At 43.7% G+C, this 21,339-nt stretch overlaps 1 protein-coding gene across 1 annotated transcript in view; it reads right to left on the reverse strand.

Moving 5' to 3' along the window:
- Positions 1–8,827: 8,827 nt before the first annotated feature.
- Positions 8,828–21,339, reverse strand: part of GPR176 (G protein-coupled receptor 176) — a 115,732-nt gene continuing 103,220 nt past the window's right edge. Inside the window, exons 2-3 of the mRNA XM_032417163.1 lie at positions 17,600–17,852; positions 8,828–12,234 (exon numbers count right to left, since the gene is read on the reverse strand). Of these exons, the coding sequence (XP_032273054.1) occupies positions 11,112–12,234; positions 17,600–17,852 (1,376 nt within the window). The 3' untranslated portion in view covers positions 8,828–11,111. The remainder of the gene's footprint in view (positions 12,235–17,599; positions 17,853–21,339) is intronic.

Here is a 21,339-nt window from a genome sequence, read left to right on the forward strand (position 1 = left end):
ACACACACACACACACACACACACACACCAGCCTTCTGCAATACTCTTGGAGGAAAACACACAACACACACACACACACACACACGCACACGCACACACACACACACACACACACACACCAGCCCTCTGCTTCCTCTGCCGGGAATACAGTTGCCCTACTATCCCTATGGCTCACTTCCTCTCTTCCCTCAGGTGTCTGCTTCCTCAGGTGGGTCTTTCCTGACCACCCTATATCAAAATAATAATCCCCGGGGGCGCCTGGCTGGCTCATTTGGTTAAGCATCTGACTCTTGATTTCGGCTCAGGTCGTGATCTCAGGGTTGTGGGATCAAGCTCCGTGTCAGCCTCGGCGCTGGGCACGGAGCCTGTTTAAGATTCTCTCTCTGACCCACCCCACCTCCCCCCTAAAAAAAAAAAAGAAAAGAATTAAAAATAATAATAATAGTAATCTCCGTCTCCACACTCCTTATGCTCTGTTCCCTTGACTCTGCTTTTTTTTTAAATAAGGAGAGGAGAAGACATTGTTTGGATTCTGATACTAAATAGCTGGGTTATCCTGGGTAAATCTGTAAACTTTTGTAGGCCATCATTTCCTCATTTGAGAAATGTGGTTGGACTAGTTTTGCAGTTCTTAAGTCTACTGCATTAGAATCACCTGGGGAGATTTCATAAATTACTGATCCTAGGGCTGTATCTAAGAGCCAATGAACCTGAAATTCTGGGGCTTCTCAAACTTTAATGTGCAAATAAATCAACTGGGGCTCTTGTTAAAATGCTGATTCAGTGTGTCAGGTGGAGGCTCCAAGATTCTAAGAGGCTCCCAGGTGATGCCAATGCTTCCGGTCCACCGACCACTCTTGGAGTAGCTAGACAATAGATAAACTCCAAATGTCCACACAATTCTAATTTTCCATGAATAAAGGCCACTCTTTCCATTTTTATTTTTGGTGACTAATGGTGCTCATTAAGGAAATAACATATTTCAGATTTCTTGGGGATGTGGGGAGAGAAAACCAACTAAGAGAAATCAAGGCTCTGACCTGTGCCTTTCATTTTTTTTAAACTGTTGCTTTTAAAATATATACAACAGAAGATACATAAAAAGCAAGTGAAAAGAAAATTCAGGTTCAACAGAATAGAAACTTAGTGTCTCTTCACTGTAGTCTTACCAAACTAAGTGCCCAAGGAAGTCACTCGCGTTGGTGGTATAGTGGTGAGCATAGCTGCCTTCCAAGGAAGTCACTCTGCAGAAACTCATCTTGTTTTCTGTCATTCCCACTTTGTTTACCTCCTGCTGTTACCTCTTGTGAACTGCCAGAGGCTGTATGTGCCTTGAGGGCAAGTTTTAAACAAATTGTATTTGTTGTGTATTAGCACACAATACACTATGTTTTTGTTTTTAATTTCCTGAAATACTTCGTTGTCCACTGTTGCAGGTGACGCCCTCCAAATAATTCGTATTCAGATCTGTCAGAATGCAGTATTTTTCTCTGCTGTTTTCTGCTGTGTTCAAAAAGCCCAAACATATTCTAGAAAGTATTGTGCCTTTCAAAATGATTCATAAAGATTTCTTCCAGAGTCAAGATACTTTACGTTAAAATGTCCCTGGTCTCATTCCAGGTTGGTGACATATGGCAGTCTTGGTTTCAGAGTTGGTTTTTGTTTTAAATCTCTCTCTACTCTTGACCTTCCCCTGCTAAGTGGAGTCAGATTCGAATGAATGAGAGAGAGCCCACATTGTATTCCATCTGGGCCCCAACTACCATTCCAGCTCTGTTGCCCCAATTCCCCTTTTCTTACCATAAGCTTCAGCCAAATGTGACAGCACACTAGGAGCAGAACCTCATTACGTCTCATAGTATAGATTCTACAAGCTAGCTAAATAGCCGTTTATTTTGGAGGGCGGTTAAAAATGTATGCCACTGGACAGCTCCCACATCCCGCGAGTCTATGGCTTAGTGTTATTAAAAAATAACATTTACTGAGTGTTTGGGACATGCCTTAGATGTATCATCTCACTTCACTTCATAACATCCTATGAAGCGGCACTATTATCATGCAGATTTATAGTTGAGAAGCAGAGCACAGAGAGGTTGAGTAATTTTTCTGAGGTCACTCAGGAACCAACTGGTACTGAATTTCCAACCCAGTTCCAAAGCCTGCTCTCTCTCCCTCCTCACTGGACTGAATTCAAAAAAAGAGGTTATTTGTATCCACTAGATGGTGCTGATTGTCTTTTGTTAAACACAGAACTCTCAAACTCACTTTCCTTGGATTTTAGGTGTGATTCAAGAAACCACTGAAACCAAGTATCCTGTATATTTGAACTGTGCTTGGATCCATCTTTAAATAGCCATCTGAATTGGAAAAATGAAAATTAAATCTCAAAAAAACAGAATGGATTTTTTTAAATATCCTAGTACATATTATAAATATCTAATATCAAATAACCGTTGGTGACTTCGAAAGACTGAAGTTCTCACACATTTGTATTTTTAGAAAATCTGTAGACTTAAAAAGAAGTTCATGTTTTATTTCATTTGCCCCTTTTATACCAACTGCACTCCCTCCCAATCCCACGTGGCCACAGTGCTATCCATATAACCTAGAGGCATGAACAGGGAAGTAAATAAAGCCTTAAAGAACAAAAAGCAAGTTCTGGAGCAGGTGACCCTATTTTTATTCAAAGTAAAATGCACTTTAAGTTTAGTATGTGTTTAGTACTTTTTTAGTACTTCAAAGTTATGAAATAAATCTGCTAAAAATGGGTTTTCAGATTTTGTTGTTCATAGGGATCATTTCATGTGCTACTTACAATGTTCATTTTCATCCCTATTCCCTGACTTAGTAGGTCTGGGGTCAAGCACAGGAATCTGCATTTTAACAAATACCTGGGTGGTTCTGGTGCAGTAGAAACATGAGCATGCTTTGAAAAACGCTAACTTAAAAACACTGTTTTAAAGAGTAAATGGTGAGGAGGCCACAGCTCTGCGAGGTGCCATGGAGCCCCCTGGAGCTGTGAGACACTGAGACCCCCCAGGATCTCCTTTGTAAGTAGTAATGGAAAAAACTGGGACATGTTCTCCCTTCCCCCTTCCTTGATTCTGAACCCTTTCTTCCCTCTTCCTGTCTATCGTGGAGTGCTACGCAGAATCAAGTGCTACCTAGAGAATGTCCCCCTTTTAAACATCGAGGGGAGGGGAGAAGTTTGCCACTTCTCAATATCTGTTAACCCAAACACATAACAATAGCCCTTGAAATTATTTTTAGAAGATTTTATTTATTTATTTGAGAGAGAGAGAGAGCACAAAGGGAGAGAGAGAGGGAGAAGCAGACTCCAGGCTGAGCAAGGAGCGTGATGTAGGACTTGATCCCACAACCCTGAGATCATGACCTGAGCTGAAGGAAGATGCTTAACAGACTGAGCCACTCAGGCGCCCTACCCCTTGAATTTTTTAAGCAAAAGAAGTTAGCCCAGGCATTGTCATGCGACCTTGTTTAACTTGTCCCAGCGATATGAATTTCGGGGGGGGGGGGGAACCAAAGTATGCCAGGACACACACACACACACATTCACACACAAACAGTGCAGCCTTACATTTATGATCCAGAAAGCTAATAGAGGCTTGTTTTTTTTAAAAGATAGTAAAATAAGGGGCGCCTGGGTGCCTTAGTCGTTAAGCGTCTGCCTTCGGCTCAGGTCATGATCCCAGGGTCCTGGGATCGAGCCCCACATTGGGCTCCCTGCTCCGCGGGAAGCCTGCTTCTCCCTCTCCCACTCCCCCTGCTTGTGTTCCCTCTCTCGCTGTGTCTCTCTCTGTCAAATAAAGAAAATCTTTTAAAAAAAGATAGGAAAATAAATCAAAAAGGAAGATTAGCTTCAAAACTCCAGAATGAATTTTTTTGGGGGTGGGGGTCATCTCAGTTGTGCCCTCAAGAGATAAGCTCTGCCAAGTGAGTGATTCACCAGCAAGGGAGAAATCTATTTCTCCTCTCAGAGAATTCCCTGGGAGTTCACTCTAGTTACAGTGCTGGCTCCAAAGTTTGGTCATCTGGAGCAATTCTCTATCTGTAAAGAGTCTCCAGAACATTCCCGAGGCTTGCTGCAGTTTCCATTGCTGGATGCCAGTTGAAATTACAGTGCTGGACTCCTGGTCTGTCACCTGGATCACAGGAATGGATGAGATGCTGCTTGTGGATAATAGCTGAAGAGAAGTTCAGCAATTTCCCTGCAGCAATCAATCCTGGGCTGAAACCCACTGTTTCTGAACTCTGTCCAGGCATTGAGTGTCATGCTTGGTGCTTCTCCTTGGATTCCAAACCATAACTTCTATATTGAGCTAGGTCTCTGATCCTGTAGGGTTTTGGTTTTTGTTTGTTTCAAATTGGGTCTCCTGATCTATGTACTAAAATGCATTTTTTAGTATCTGAATTATATAAATCTGTATTATGTAAACCTTTATATTTAACACAAAAGGAAGTTAAAAGTGATTTGCATAGCATATTAGAAATGAATTCAAATCAAACTTCAAGGGTCTTAAGCAACAACATAGAGAAATTCGTTTTCTCAGGGTTAAGGTCTCTGAGATAAAGAGGACATAGATAAACAGCACAGGGGCTGTTCATCAGTCAGCAGCCAGGCTGCCATCCTGAATTTCTTAGCATCTCACTTCCTTCTAACACATCTTTTTTCTTAGCTCAAACTCAAAGTAATGTTTCCATCGGAACATAAAAGGTGTTTATTACACTAGGAACTACGCAGTATTTTGATGACTATTGGCTTTCTTGTTAAACCCCTTTCTTCTTTGATCATCCAAACTCCTTATTTAACAGAAGTTGACTTATTTCCCCTTCATTTTATCATAACAAACTAGAATTAATATTCTAATTTGGCTCAAAATGTTATATAATTCATACATTGTTATGTAATTCACACATTGACACATAAAAACCATTTTAAATTATGCATCCCTGGTTTCTCATCAGGGCTCTGCAAAGAGTTGACCTGGGCCTGATCTTTTGACCTCCCTCAACCTGTTTGTCTGGTAAAATAAGGGCTGGGTAAAGGCTTCTAAGCTTACTTTCAGCTCTGAGACTGTGATCACCCAATTTAAGCAGGCTTGGTTCCCTCTGGAAACTACCTGCTCTGTGTGTCCCAGCCCGAGCTGCAACAGTATCCTTACCAGCACAAAAGACACCTGCTCAACAGGCTGGACAGCAAGAACTGCCTGTTTACAAACATCTGGGTTATAGTAACAGCCATCAGTCTTGTCCTCTGCAATCTACAAGCAAAGAATTAAACAGAGCAAAACAACAAAAGATGTGCCCTATTTTATAGCATGATGCAACTGAATGAATTGAAAACTGGTTTATGTTTTGAGATCTGGATTTGCATCCCCCTCTACTGTTGACTTCAGAAAGACAAGGCCCTTCACTTCTGCAGGCTTCAATTTACCAGCCCCTCCATTGATTAATGGGTCGGTAACTCCTGAGCACTTTTCCTTACTTTGTAGAAATAGAAAAATTCAGGGCACCTGGGTGGCTCAGATGGTTAAGCGACTGCCTTTGGTTCAGGTCATGATCTCCAGGTCCTGGGATCTTACATGTTTTGCTACAGATGACTTGGTATTTTTATGAAAATTGTCAACTGTTTTTTGTTATGAATCTAGAAACTGTTACCTTGGCCCAAATTTGGAGGAATTTTGTATTCAGGTGGCACACTTGCATTCATGCATTCATTTGTCCACCTTTCACTGGTCATGTACTGAGTCAAATCCTCCTGAAAATCATTTCTGAGCAAGTGAGTTTTTCAGCCTTTCTCTAATCCTGTCTAGTGATCTTGCCAGGGGCAGGGGCTAGGTGGTCACATGAATCCCTTCCAACTTTTCACCTCCACTCAGAAAGTGTCAGCAGTAAGGGGGATTTCTAAGTGCCAAGTAGTAGTTACCTATCTGCAACAAGTAGCAGGTAGCAAAATGGAACGCCTTAGTTAGGAAAATATTTCTTCATCCTCTCAACTGGCTATCTACTGAATTATTTACATTTCATCATGAAAAAGACATTTATAAAAATCACTGCTCTCCACTCCCCACATCTTGCTTATGGATTAGGCATATTTTAAAATCATGAGTTCCGGGGGCACCTGGGTGGCTCAGTCGTTAAGCGTCTGCCTTCAGCTCAGGTCATGATCCCAGGGTCCTGGGATCGAGCCCCACATCAGGCTCCCTGCTCAGCGGGAAGCCTGCTTCTCCCTCTCGCTCTGCCCCTGCTTGTGTTCCCTCTCTCGCGTTCTGTCAAATAAATAAAATAAAATCTTTAAAAATAAAAAAAATAAAATCGTGAGTTCCGGAGGTACCTGGGTGGCTCAGCTGGTTAAGCATCTGCCCTCGGCTCAGGTCATGATCTCAGGGTCCTGGGATCGAGCCCCATGTCCAGCACTGCATCGGGCTCCCTGCTCAGCAGGGAGTCTGTTTCTCCCTCTCCCTCTGCCCCTCCCCGCCCCCGCTTGTGCTCTCTCTCAAATAAATAAAATTTTTTTAATTATGAGTTCCGGTCCAAGGTCTTGGAAAAAAATCCATCTCCTAGGCCCCGATTTCTTCATATTATAAGTAGGCTAAGATCCTCCATATTTTAAGTGCTATGATTATGTGAAGTAAATGGGCATTTTTATGGAGAGACATTTCCTGAATTTAAAGAAAAACCTTGCCATCCATCGAATAAAATCGCTAAAATGCACACAGTAAAACGTAATTTTCACTTTCCTTCAGCACTTCTTGTTAGCACTTGAGCATTTACTGCTGTCTCTTATAGGGGCTTTCTTCTCTCCCCCAAGCCATCTAGAGGGCAGGAACCATATCTTGAGTACTTTCTACTCCACTATAATAGCATTATTAAATGCAGTAATATTTACTGTTCTGAATGAATGAATCTTGTAAACATTTCAGATACTTGCAGAAAACAGTGTCGAGTGTCCCTGCGGGAGTGTTGGTGATGGCTGAGAGTGCTTTGATGGCAATGACTCTTAAACTAAAGGTGACCTCGGTGCAGAAATAGAAAGGAGGACATGAGGCAGAAGACGATGTCTGTGAATACTCTCAGCCGAATGATCGCTATCTTTGCATTCCATTAAGAGTTTCTTAACATTTACTCTGCACCCAATTACTCTACAATGAAGCTGGGGAAATCGTGGAGCTGAAGGAAAATTTGAGGAATAACGTTGAGAAAAACAGCTGTCAGGCATTAAGGGCTTTAATCCAGTCCCCAGTACAGTTTAATAATATGTGCCAAGTGGGTATTCAAAAATAACGATCGTAACGGCGGATGATAATGATCATCAGTACTTCGGAGGGTGCAGTGGAAGAATTGGGCCTTGACGCCTTCTGTACTGTTTTTAGCTCTGTCTCTACTTGCTTCATCTCTGAGAGCTAATGACCTGGCCATCTGTGCCTCTGGTTTCCCCAGCTGCAGAATAGAGATCATATCATTGCCTACAGAAAGTCTGTGGGCTGTGCTTTAATATCCTCCAATGAAACATCATATATAAACACAAAGCAGGCATTGAGAAGCCAAATGCTGCCAAGGGAATAAACTTTAAGACAGAGAGTATTATAAATTAAAACTACTTGAGATCCTCTAGGTAATATTCTAATGACTGGAAGTAGTTAATGCAAAGGTACTTATATTGTGTTCACTTTAGATATTGTCTTAAGTAGATGGGAACATACATTATAAATAAGTAAACAAATTCCAGAATAGGTGAATTCATTAAATTCAGTATTTTTCTATCAATGTGAAACACTAGGTGGGTCCTAAATTTCTAAAGTAGGGGCGCCTGGGTGGCTCAGTTGGTTTAAGCGACTGCCTTCGGCTCAGGTCATGATCTCAGGGTCCTGGGATCGAGCCCCGCATCAGGCTCCCTGCTCAGCGGGAGGCCTGCTTCTCCCTCTCCCACTCCCCCTGCTTGTGTTCCCTCTCTCGCTGTCTCTCTTGTCAAATAAATAAATAAAATCTTTAAAAAAAATAAAAAATAAAAAAATAAATTTCTGAAGTAAACTAGCATTACTTAAAAACTTGCTCTTAAAAAGTAGCAATTATTCTTTTTTTTAAAGATTATATTTATTTGAGAGAGAGAGAGAGCACACGAGCAAGGGAAGAGGGAGAGGAAGAGAGAGAAGCAGACCTCCCTGATGAGCAGGGAGCCTGATGCGGGGCTGGATCCCAGGACCCCAGGTTCATGACCCAAGCCGAAGGCAAATGCCCAACCGAATGACCCACCCAGGCACCCCGAAAGTAGCAATAATTCTTAAATGTACTTTAGTGAATACACACAAAAAAAGGAAAAAAATATTACTTCTTGGTTACTGAGAAAATATGGAATTCAGAATAGCCTGTAGCTGCCCAGTTCATAGACCCGAAGCAAAGGAATTATCCGAGTAAACTGACATTATCTGAGCGTTATCAGCAGAAAGCCATTGGTTACTCTGATTCTGAAAGCCTAAATTGTCTTATTTTCTCAATTCCCTTTAATGACGCTTATGGTTTCTTCTATTTTCTTTTGCTTAGTCTGATGGTGTGCTGCAAAATTCAGAAGGTTTTTAAGTTGATTTGTATTTTTATCTATACATGTAGACTGTTTTAAAATATAACCAAAAGGCTTAAAACAAACACCGAAAACAGTCCCAGAGACAAGGACCTGCAATAGTTTCAGCCACAGTCACACATCTCCGTATTTCTAAATATGTGTATTCTACTCTGTTTTGCATCATCCACTCTGGACATCATTTGCATCCTGTCAGGGTAAATGAGGACATTGCTCTCCTGCATAATCATCCCCTCTACTTCTCCTCTACCTTCCCATTATCATTGTAATTTTCATTAAATCAACATTCAGCATTTACATTAATATGCCCACATGAGAGGGAAAGAAAGAAACAAAAAAACGAAGCTCATTCAACTTTTTTTGAGTTCAGAAACGGCTTTTCAGTTTTTTATTAAAACGGAATTCTTCAAAGACTATAGAAATACACCTGGCAATGACCTGTTAGAAGTCAACCATCCGCTTCAAACATACATAAGAAATAACTCCCAAATTCTGCCTCACCAGAATGCGTTAAGATGTACATATATATTATCAGACCACCACCAAAGTGGCTACATTTGACAGGTTCTTCTAAAGTAAACACAATTTTCTGACAAATTATGTTTCCCCTGGAGAAACGTTGTAACAACTGTGAAGGTTTTGAAAGATAAGCCTGAAGGGCCACAGTTAACTATCAGGGCATGCACAAAGGGCCTGGGAGGTGGGGGGCGCCGAGAGGGTGTGGCAGCCCCCCGTTTGTGCTGAGCGCACACAACACGGCAAGGAGACACAACACGAAGAGGAAGGCTTTCCCTCTCCCGGGGAAGGGACTTTGGGTTCATATTCTGGAATCACAAGACACCACACCCAGGAAGAGAACAGGAAAAGGAAACTCCCTACACATAGCCTGAGCTTCCTCCGAGGGACAACAGGTCAGTGCCGTTTTAGGAAGTGATCCATGAGGGCCACTGCCGTTGGGATGTGGAAGGAAGTTTGCCGGTGAGAATGTCCACTTTCATTCAAGCTTGCTCAAGGCACTGGATTGCCCCCCCCCCCCCAACATACTATTACCAAGAACAAAATGTCCTAGAGAGAAGAGTGGAACTGGCATGTGATCTGCCATCATTAAAAGTGAAGTGTCATCAATGGTTTGAGTTTAGCCTGGTGAAATCCACCCCAGAGAAGACTTGAATTGCTTGTGAGAGCCCACCCTCACCCCCCCACCCCCCGCCAGGAGGCTAATCTGTTGAGGATGCTGTCCTCCTCCTCTATCCACTCTGACTCCTGCTAAAACTTTACCAGAAAAGAGGAAGTGAAGGGCTCCCCCGGGCTAGGTGCCACCTGGGCATTTTAAAATGATTAAAATCTTTCTCCCTGTCCTCTTCCTCCTGTGTGTCCAAAATGAAGGGAGAACCATAGTTGCGAAAAGAGACTGAACATGAGGCTGACCACACCTGGGTTCTGGAGTCCTCATCAGAAGGAAGCCATCTTTGACTTCTCTCACTCTCTTTGGCAGCATCACCTTTCCTGATCAAGTATTTTTAGCTTATGTTTCCAGAGGACCCAGTTTACACTAACTCTGCATTTTTAAATTAACTTTTAATTCCAAAAGTTGGCACAAGGTAATTTTTTTTCAATATACTTCACTCCTACTGATGGTGACATGACCCCTTTCACATGAAATCAACATTGGAAGAGAAGAGACTACAGGGTATGGACATTTCTGTCTTTCTTCTCTACCTCTTAGCTTCTCTCTCGTTGATTGAAAAAAATGCAATTTAGGGGGAAAGACATAGTAAAGCACTTGTAGTGTTTTCCAACCAACACTGCAGACAGACTTTCTGAGGCTTTCAGTGGTGCCAGGAGAATATCAGGATATTCGAGACAGAATATCTCCTCCCTGACCCCCAGGCCCACCCATTGCCTTGTCTGTCAAATGGGGGTGGAAGAGCCTTTCTTCATCTACATCCCAGTGAAAGAGATGAAGGGCTTCAGGAGAAACTGATTCATCCGATCAGGCCTTCCAGAGAAAAGGTGTCAAAAGCCAAGTCCCTATCTCCCCTGAAGATACAGATCAATATGAAATGTTTTTTAATATTTGTCCTACTTGAGTCAATCAAATAGGCCTTTTCTTTGTGGCCACACCACTCCGTAATTATCTGGGGCTTCCCTCAGCGTGCCCCTGCTCCCCTCGAGCTCACAAATGTTCTTCTCTCCCTTACTCCCTGCCGGGCCCAGGAACCAAGGAGTCCTCGGAAAACGCACATGGAGTACCCATCCCAAGACCCATTGCACACTGCCCACCTTTTGTCTCCAGAGAGGAATGCACACTTCACCAAGGACACAGATCACAGAGACACATACGTAGACTCCCTCAATAAAGAGGACAACTGATCTTCTAAAGATTTCCCTCTCATTCAAGAGGGCCCACGCAGGAGGAGGCAGCCGGTTCCTGGTTACAACGAGATGCCCCAAACCCTGGGGACAGCCAGAGTGAAGGGAAGGCAGGAGTGTGGGAGCTCGGCAGTCCTGACTAGGAATCCACCTTTGGGAAAATGCTCACTTTATTGTTTCTGCTCATCTTCCGCTCCACCCTGCCTACCTTGGGCATCTTTGTCTGAATAAGCTCCTCTGGCGTGTTCCCCAGGGGGGGAAGCAGCCGCTTCTTGCTGTTCCGGGTCTCTGAGAGCCACTGAGGAGGCAACTCGAAAGGCCCAAAGCCGAACTGCAGGGAGTACTTGTCAGGCAGCGTCTCGGGCTCCGCGGGTGCCGCGGGCGCCCCCTGGCAAACAGGCTCCGCGGCGCGCAGGAGAGACGCGGCAGGTGCACGCTGCGGGCCCCGCTCCCCCTGCAGGCGGGGCCCCGCTGACTCCTGGGCCGGGAGCTCCGCCGAGCCAGCGTGCCTGGCCTCACTCTCCTCCTCATCCTCCGCGGGCTTGAAGATCTGCTGCTGCCCGATGTGGAACATCTCCAGGAGCTGGCTGCCCGAGCGCAGGCTGGGCTCCAGGCTGGCGCCGGCCGGCCCGCCCCCCGCGCTCACCACGTTCCGGCGGCTGTAGCGCCGATGCAGCTGCAGCAACGTCCCCACCAAGCCCTTGCGGACAGGCTTGTTCACAGTCAGGAAGAGCACAGGGTTGGCCAACAGAGACACCTTGGGCAGCCAAATGGCAGTGAGCAGCAAGAAGACGGACGTGTCGGGGACGTTGAGCACGGTCTGGTAGACGACCAGGGTGGCGTAGGGCACGCTACACAAGATGAAGACCGTCACCATGGACAGCAGGGTGGCATGCAGCTCCGCCTCCCGCTGGGAGGCGTACGGGATGGAGATGGTGTTCTGTGGGGTCCGCAGGGCCGCGATGATGACCTTCTTCTTCTGGCTGGCACTCAGGGCCCGGCGGATGAGTATCAGGAAGAGGAAGACCACAGCCACAGGCACGATGACCGTAGTGATGTTATAGACCAGCACGTACACCAGGTGGCCCAGCGAGTTGCTCCACACTTCGGTGCAGGTGGACATGGCGTAGATGTCGGCCACGTTGGTCACTGCAAACACGGGCACGCTGGCCACCACTGCGTGAGCCCAGATGTACATCACCAGTTCGCGGGACTTGGCATCAGATATTTTTCTCTCCAGGGGATAAAGGACGGAGTAGTACCTGCAAAATGCACAAGCAAACTTCATTTCACAGGAGAAGGTACTGTTTAAATGAGGGGTCTCTATATTACCAAAAGTAGGAGAGAGGGGGAAAGAATGGGTCAAGTTCTTTTATTCTGCCTCAGACAAAGGGAATCACTGGGGGAATTGGGAAGCCAGACCTTAAGTTTTGAGGACTTTGCTGTACACAAAAAGCATCACTAGGCCAAAAAAAAAAATTTAAAAAAAAGGACCTTTTCAAGTGAGCAGAGAAGAGCCCCGTCGTATGGGACACTCAAGACTATCAGGAAAATAGGTAAATAATTGCATTTCATAGCTAACTTTATAAATATTGCCACCAGCATTAGATCCCGAGGAGTGCCCTTGATATAAAGGATGTCTCCATCTGCTGTAAAGACATAGATTTTTCAATTTAAGGGTCTCTTGTAAAAAAATTTCAATTTAAGGGTAACTTTTTTTACATGGGCTAGAGGAGCTTATGGGCAATTTTCAAAGCCACTAATGGAAAGAAATTTGCCTACACACATATCTAAAGCAGATTCATGGCATAGTGCATACATGGATATCATTAGCATTTATAGCTACTCAGGGCAGAAGAACCCCGCGTGAAGGACGGACTCCGACAAGGTCCTTGCATAAAAATCAATTCCACTGGGGCGCCTGGGTGGCTCAGATGATTAAGCGTCTGCCTTCGGCTCAGGTCATGATCCCAGGGTCCTGGGATCGAGCCCCGCATCGGGCTTCCTGCTCAGCGGGAAGCCTGCTTCTCCCTCTCCCACTCCCCCTGCTTGTGTTCCTGCTCTCGCTATCTCTCTCTCTGTCAAATAAATAAATAAAATCTTTAAAAATAAATAAATAAATAAAAATAAAAAATAAAAAAAAAAATCAATTCAACTGACAAAAATTATGCCTGCTCAACAGCCACTGTTCACTCATTGTTCATGATCACTCGTAACCCTAGCAATTAATAAGTCTACAATGCTTGCATGATTAGATTTTTCCTAAAATCAGATCAGACCTTTCTTTCTTCAAGCTTTCACTTGATTAGTCTGTAATCAGAATTCCAAAAGCACCCTGTTTCAGTATCACCCATGATTTAGGGAAACTGAGTAATTCTTCAGACCCCAGGAACCACATCTGTCATGAAAGGGCTGTCACCAGCCATCAGACCTATGGTGAGCATACATCTCCGCAGTCAGCCAAATCTGGAGTCGACCTTACAACTCTATTAACATTCATCACTCATGGGGCCAGGGAAGCAAGCATGCCTTCCTGGCATGAGATCTGTGCCAGGTACTGTACCAGGCACTGGGTTACAAAGATGGGAAGACACACAGCAATGTCTCTAAACCCCATGGGGGAAAAGGCATGCAAGCGAGCAGGTATAACCAAGGAAATGATTGCTCTTCTAGAGGTATGCACAAAGGAGGGACGGGAAAAGGAGCACCTGGAAAAATGTCAACAGAAGGTGGCACTGTGGTGGTCTGGCAGGGGGCAAGCTGGGGGAGAATGTTCCAGGCTGAGGAAGATGCGATGTAAGCACAACATGACCATGGATGATCAGGAATGGATGGAGAGTGGTGAAATGGGTCCTAGATCTCTTTCTGGGAGGGGGAAAAAAAGAGAAAGAAGTGCATAGGTTATGCATGCTCTCAATTTTTTTTTTCTCTGAATATAGATACACTTTTCTAATCACAACTCCTTAATTCAATGTCAAAAAACAAAAAAAATCCAATGTCAAGGTGCTACACCCACACATGAATACATTCCCATTGGTCAACTGACAGGTAACAAAACCACGCTTCCACTATGTACTGGAAAAGCACATGGGCTCATTAGAAATCATCTTGTTTATGTTTACATCTCTAGAAGATGATGCAGGAAGTGGCCTCCCAATGAACTCACTGACTAGGAGCCAGGAAACAAATATCTGAGTGAGAAAGAAGTGAGAGAAAGGATTGTCTTCCCTTCACCTTCATGCCCACCAGCCTATACTTGCCAGCAATTGGTTTCCCTGCATAATAAACTATGATTTTTTTTTAAGATTTTATTTATTTATTTATTTATGTGAGAGAGAGAGAAACAGCATGAGAGGGGAGAGGGTCAGAGGGAGAAGCAGGCTCCCCGCTGAGCTATGAGCCCGATGTGGGACTTGATCCCAGGACTCTGGGATCATGACCTGAGCTAAAGGTAGTCGCTTAACTGAGCCACCCAGGAGCCCTAAAATAGGATTTTTTTGTACCAGCCTTCTTTTTCTACTAAAAGGATGTATTTACTTTTTTTTTTAGTAATAGCAAAAATACAATCGATTTTCTGTGCTGGAAAGAAAATAAGGATTTCTTATCATTTACGTATTTTCTTGTCTAAGACTAAAGGCCCAGAAACCACCCACGGGGATTATTGCACTGCTTCAACGTATGGTAGCAAATGATTCAGAATAATGTGTCCCCACTGTTGTTGCATCCTGTTGTAAAAATCTTTCAGGATTCATAGCAGCATTATTCACAAGAGCCAAAAAGTGGAAACAACCCAAATGTCAACCAGTAAATGGGCAAACAATATCCATACAATGGAATATTATTCAGTAATAAAAAAGGAACGGGGCAAATTTTTAAGAGTAGATCCTAAGAGTTCTCATTACAAGAAAAAAAAAACATTTCCTTCTTTTTTTTCCATATCTGTATGACATGATGGATGTTAACTGAACTTACTCTGGTAGTCCTTCCACAATGTAAGTCCAGTCATCTTGCTGTACACCTTAAACTTATATATTGCTGTATGTGAATTATAGCAAAAGGGATGAAGGAAAAAGGGATGAAGGACCGATGCTCGGGCACAGATGAGCCTTGAAAACATGAAAGGCCGATGCAAAAGAACACACTGCATGGTTCCACAATATGAAATGTCCCCCGCCCCCCAGCAAAGCAAATATACAGAGATAGATTAGTGGTTGCCTAGATCTGTGTGTGTGGGGGGGGGGGATGACTGTAAATGAGCAGGTGGTCTCTTCTTAGGGTGAAAGTGTACTTTCCAGATATTCAAAGACCTCTTGCCAAGCATGAAAGAGACACACGCAGCAAAATGGCATCGCATGGAGCACCTTCAGCTTGTTGAAGGGATTGAGTGACCCACGGAATCTTTTTTGAATGAAAATTAGTCGACAACATTTAAAAACAATAAAATTCAGGGCACCTGGAGGCTCAGTCGGTAGAGTGCGCGACTTTTGCTCTCAGGGTTGTGAGTTCGAGCACCACATTGGGTGTAGAGATCACTTATACGATAAAGTCTTAAAGATTTTATTTGTTTGACAGAGACACAGCGAGAGAGGGAACAAAAAAATAAATAAATAAAAATGGTAAAACTCCAGATTTCTGATTTCTCTTCTAAGAAAATAGAAAGTCCTGCCTACAGAGTCTAGATACCCACAAAGTAACTATTAGCTGCATCTGCTGAGTTATTGACCCCTATGAGCAGGAATGCAGACACAAAACCCCAACCTGGCCGGTGACACTTGGCTTTGTCACCTGCTTCACCTGCCCCTGGAGATGGTGAGTTTCTCTAGTGAGAAACTTCCAAAGAGCTACAGTGGCTCCCAGCCAGATCTGACGGTACAATGATTGCAGACAATATATCTAAGGAAAAATGTGCCCATCGAAAGGGAAGCCTAGAGAAAGACAGACAAATATTGATGCGGCCTATCCAAGCACAGGCCATAAATAATTCATTTAGTTTTTCTTACTGCGGAGGAACCTTAGGCTCAGAAAGGTTAAGCCACTTTGCCCAAAGCAACCCAGCACAAAAGCGGTGTGTAGGTAGGGCTTAAAGCCACTTGGGGCTCCAGCCTCCCCTCTCTTAACCACAAAGTCAATGACTCCTCCTAGTACGCTGGAGACTTTGTGGGTCTCTTGTGTCCCTCCATGCAGATGACCCAGGGCAGCTGACCAAATCAGAGTTCCAGGCCTGCGGCTGAAGGGACTCCACAGATTGGTTCTGCAATCCATGCCCTCATAGGTTATTAAGGTATCAAGTATGTTTTGAATGGATAAAGAGTTTAAAAATTCCAAATTCATGGGGCGCCTGGGTGGCTCAGTCGGTTAAGCGTCTGCCTTCGGCTCAGGTCATGATCCCAGGGTCCTGGGGATAGAGTCCCGCATAGGGATCCCTGCTCAGCAGGGAGCCTGCTTCTTCCTCTCCCTCTGTCCTGCCGCTCCCCCTGCTTGTGCTTGCACTCTCTTTCTCTCTTCAAATAAATAAATAAAATATTTTTTAAAAATAAAGATTCCAAATTCATGTAAAATCCATTAAAATGTATCAATGGGGATAAAGTCAGAAGACCCAGCACTTTCCCCTCAGCAAATTTTCCTCTCTGTAAATCTTGAAATCGAAAGTACTCATGGATGCAACTCCTCAGCTCGTTTGCTTATTTAGTTCTATTCTCTAAAATGTATTACTAACGGGCGCCTGGGTGGCTCAGTCGTTAAGCGTCTGCCTTCGGCTCAGGTCATGATCCCAGAGTCTTGGGATCGAGCCCCACATCAGGCTCCCTGCTCCGCGGGAAGCCTGCTTCTCCCTCTCCCACTCCCCCTTACTGTGTTCCCTCTCTCGCTGTGTCTTTCTCTGTCAAATAAATAAATAAAATCTTTAAAAAAATAAAAAAATAAAAAAAATAAAATGTATTACTAACTCAAACTGTATTCATGAAGTACTCACAACGAAAGGAGAAGGCAGGAAGCTGGATTACGGAGATCTTTACACTTGACCCTGATAAATTTGATCCAATTATGTACAATGGCAGTAGCAAAGATATGATTCATTTCCAAGTGAACATCCTTTTAAAGAGGATGGGAAGAGAAAACAACCACCACCACAATATAGAGGCTTGGAAATCAATCCTCCAAAGGAATTCTGGTATTATCTTGCCAGGTCCAACTGGGCTGTCTAATCATTTGTTAAATCACCACTGAATTGTCCCCTTGTTCTTCCAGAAATGTTTTCATCCTACATCAAAAAGCACTAATTGCAGAGTTACCAATCAGATGAGCAATCTACTACAAATTGCAACGCAAATACCACCAATTCCAACCAAGCTGAAGCTACACCATGATCCAGCCTGCTCCAGCAACCTCATGATGAAACCCACCCCCCATGCCACGTCTTTTCTCAAGGTCCTATTTTCCGTAGCTGCCGTGAAATCAACGTGTCTTTTGTGAGGCATATATTTCAGACATTCATTCTCTTTCTATTGACCATTAGCGAACTACTAAACAGTATGTGGAACATTGACTAGTCACCCTTTGCTTTGTGATGCTAATTTTTCAATACACTCGGAAAAAAATAACGTTGAACCCTGGGCTACCCAATCTTACCTGTCCAAGGCAATGGCAGGGAAGCTGAGGATAGTCACAGAGCAGAAGACTTTGTGCAAAAATTTGACGACCCTGCAGAAGAGCATGGTGTAGATCCACCAGCAGCAGTGAGGACTGGTGCTGAGGATGATGTCAAAGGGCACGCAGACCAGGCTGGTACAAATCCCGGAGCAGGCTAGGTTTTTAATGAACCTGTTGGTGACAGATTTGAACACGGTTGTTCGGCAAGTTGACCATAACACCATGAAGTTTCCTGGCCAGATAGGCAAAAAAAATAAAATAAAATAAAATAAAATAAAAAAGGTTTTAAAATTAAAAATAAAAAATTAAATGAAAAGAAAGAAGACAAAGGAAAGAAAGGGACAGGTTAAAAAAAGATCTGAAAAACCACATTTGAGAGTTGATTTCAAAGGATTTCATGTAAATACTTACATATTCTATTGTCAATTTATGTGAAAGTATTAAATCACTTATGTACACATCAAAAAGTCTAGAAGGATTTTTGGTGGTGAGTTCTGTTATTTAGTTTTAGACATAACAGTATTAGATATGACTCAGTCTCATCTGAGTATAAAGAATTTGCTAGGTATTACTTAATCTCAGGCAAGTACTACTCTTACCAAGTTTGCAAATGACCTCCACGTTGCCAAACTCTGCAAGAGAAATAGGACGCAAGCCACACATGTAATTAAAAATGTCTAGCAGCCGTATTTTGCAAAAAAAAGAAGCAGGTGAAATTTTATTTATCCCAATATATCACAAACATTGTCGTTTCAACATGTAATCATTACTTTTAAAGGTACTGATGAGGGGCGCCTGGGTGGCTCAGTCAGTTAAGCGTCTGCCTTCGGCTCAGGTCATGATCCCAGAGTCCTGGAATCAAGTCCTGTGTCTGGCACCTTGCTCAGCGGGGAGCCTCCTTCTGTGCTCTCTCTCTCTCTAACAATAGGTAAAATCTTAAAAAAAAAAAAAAGTACTGATAAGATACTTTTCATTCTTGTTTTTACACTGTCTTTGAAATTTGGTGTGCATTTTTTTAATTGAAATATAACTGCCATATAACATCAAATTCATTTTAGGTGTCCATGGTGTACAATTTGTTTTACACTTTTTAAAAAAGATTTTATTTGAGAGACAGAAAGAGCACAAGCAGGGGGAGCGGCAGGCAGAGGGAGAGAGAGAAGCACACATTTCAATTTGCACTAGTCACATCTGGAGTCCTTAATAGTGACTTGCAGCTAGCGGCTACTGTGTGGGATTGTACTGTGTTCTAGACCTTCAGCAGCAATGATGCAATGACACATCTTTGAGCATTCTCCTATTGTGGCTTCTACAGGCCTATAATCTGGTTTTCCTCCTACCTCCCCCCCACTCTCTCATGTCCTGGCTGTTCCTCATCTTTCTTACGAGGCCCTTCTCTATCCTCTCTCTAGAGCCACTCTCTAGGCAAGATGACCCATTCAGGTGGCTCTTCATCAAAATGCTAATGACTCCCACATTCGTGTCTGATGTTAGACCTCTTTTCATTTCCACACTCCTATTCCCAACAAAATGTCTGATTCCCTTCCCTCTCAATCTGTTATCAAAAGCCTGCCTACATGATCTGGTGCCTACCTGCCTCATCTCACTCCTCTCTTGCCTGGGCTTGCTAGGCACCAGCCACTCTGGCCTTTCCTTCCATTCTTGAAACAGGAGCAAAGTTGAGCCTGTCCCAGTGCCTTTGCCCCAGTTTTTTATCCTGTGTAACATGCTCCTCATATGTCTGGTTCCCTTGAAGTTAGGTCTCAGTGTAATTGCTGCCTCCTCAGAGAGGCCTTCCTTAACCAGCTTTTTCTTTTAAATACTCCCTGCTCCTCTCTCCATGACCCTCTCCTATAATACCCTGTTGGGGTCTTCATAGCTCTTATCATAATTACTAATTTACTTGTTTCCCTCCACTTCATGAGGACACAAACCGTGTCAGTGTTGTTCACTGTTTTACAGCCCTACTGTTTTGCTCAGTATCTGGCACAGAACAGGCAGTCAGTAGATATTTACTGAATACATGGATCTGTAATCGGGAGACAAGTAGTAATCAAAAGTCCCTTTGGTTAAGCTAACACCTTTGGTAGTACGTTCATCATGTGAGAATATTCTAAGTCAGTAGTTCCCAAACCTCACTGTGCATCAGAATTGCTATACCAGACATGCTGAACCACAGTTAATGGGTATGGAACTGGGAATCTGCACTTAATAACAACTTTCCCAGATGGAAAGTTTCAGAAATCCCAGTCCTCAACAGAGGTAGCCTCCGCCCAAGAGTCTCCAAGTCTTCAGGTAGGCAGGGCAGCCTACCTTACAGTTAAAGCTTGTACGTGGTGAGGGAGCCAGGTCCATGGGGACAATGAGTCATGCCCCAAGGACACGGCGGCCTCCTGTGCACATGCTCAGAGGATGTGCTCTAACACTAAGCCAGAGCTCAGCCTCACTTGGAAGGAGAGTGACAGAGCCAGGGAAGGAACAGCGGGGCCAGGGGCAACAGCCAGCCACTGCAAGGACCTGCCTCAGTGCCTCCTAGGTTGACATAACTGGTGTCAAGACTCTCTCTTCCAATACAATATTCTACAGCTACCTCTTATCTGCCAAAGATAAAAAACAGCCACTGTGTTGAGGTAAGTAGGCCAGCTCTTCCAGGAAATTCTCTCCCAAACTTTCCTTACGGCAGTATGTTGCCTCGGTGAGAAGAAACCAGCACTGTGAATATATACACATTTATTCAGTGTAAGAGCTGTTCATACGAATACCTACACCTCAGGCCCCCTCACACTTTCCTGTCACCAAGGTGAGAGACTGAGCAATAATGATGTACTTGAAGCTCTGCTGATTTGGGGAATTTTTCCTCTGGCCTTTTCCCACTGAAGCACAGATTAGAATCTGGCTGAAGCATCTTCCCTCATTTAAGTTTTACAGAGAGAACATAAACCCTGGTAACCATCCAACCATGAAATAGCCCACTTAAAGAAATCTGCCCCAGCACCTGGGTGGCTCAGTCACTTAAGCGTCGGACTCTTATTTCAGCTCAGGTCATGATCTCAGGGTCATGAGATCAACCCCCGAGTTGGGCTCCTTGCTCAGCAGGCAGTCTTCTTGAGATTCTCTCTCCCCCTCTGCCCCTCCTCCTGCATGCAGCACGTGCTTTAAATAAAATCTTAGAAAGAAGGAAGGAAGGAAGGAAGGAAGGAAGGAAGGAAGGAAGGAAGGAAGGGAGTAAGTCTACCATGAAGACCAAGTACATGTCACAGTATCTTCAGTTGTCAAAATCAGGGGTATTTCCAGTCTACTTGGGTCTTCCCATAATAATCCTTCCTTATTCTAAATCAAGACCTTTAGGATTTTCTTTTTCTCTTATCACTGTCAATATTCTTACTTTGGTAGATTATGTGGAATAAAACATTGTGAGTAACAAACAAACAAGACAATTCATTGCAAAGGAGAGGACAGGCTGTGGGCCAGGGTCTCTCGAGCACACAGTAGATTCCTGAAACTTAACTGAAGCTAATTTCTATTATTTCTCATACTCTATTCTCCTATCTTTTTTTTTTTTTTTTTTTTTTTTTTTTAAAGATTTTATTTATTTATTTGAGACAGAATGAGAGAGAGAGAGAGAGCACATGAGAGGGGGGAGGGTCAGAGGGAGAAGCAGACCCCCCGCCAAGCAGGGAGCCCGATGCGGGACTCGATCCAGGGACTCCAGGATCATG

The sequence above is a fragment of the Phoca vitulina genome, unplaced genomic scaffold (assembly GCF_004348235.1).
Source record: "Phoca vitulina isolate PV1807 unplaced genomic scaffold, GSC_HSeal_1.0 scaffold20, whole genome shotgun sequence".
In the NCBI taxonomy this organism is placed as follows: Eukaryota; Metazoa; Chordata; class Mammalia; order Carnivora; family Phocidae; genus Phoca; species Phoca vitulina.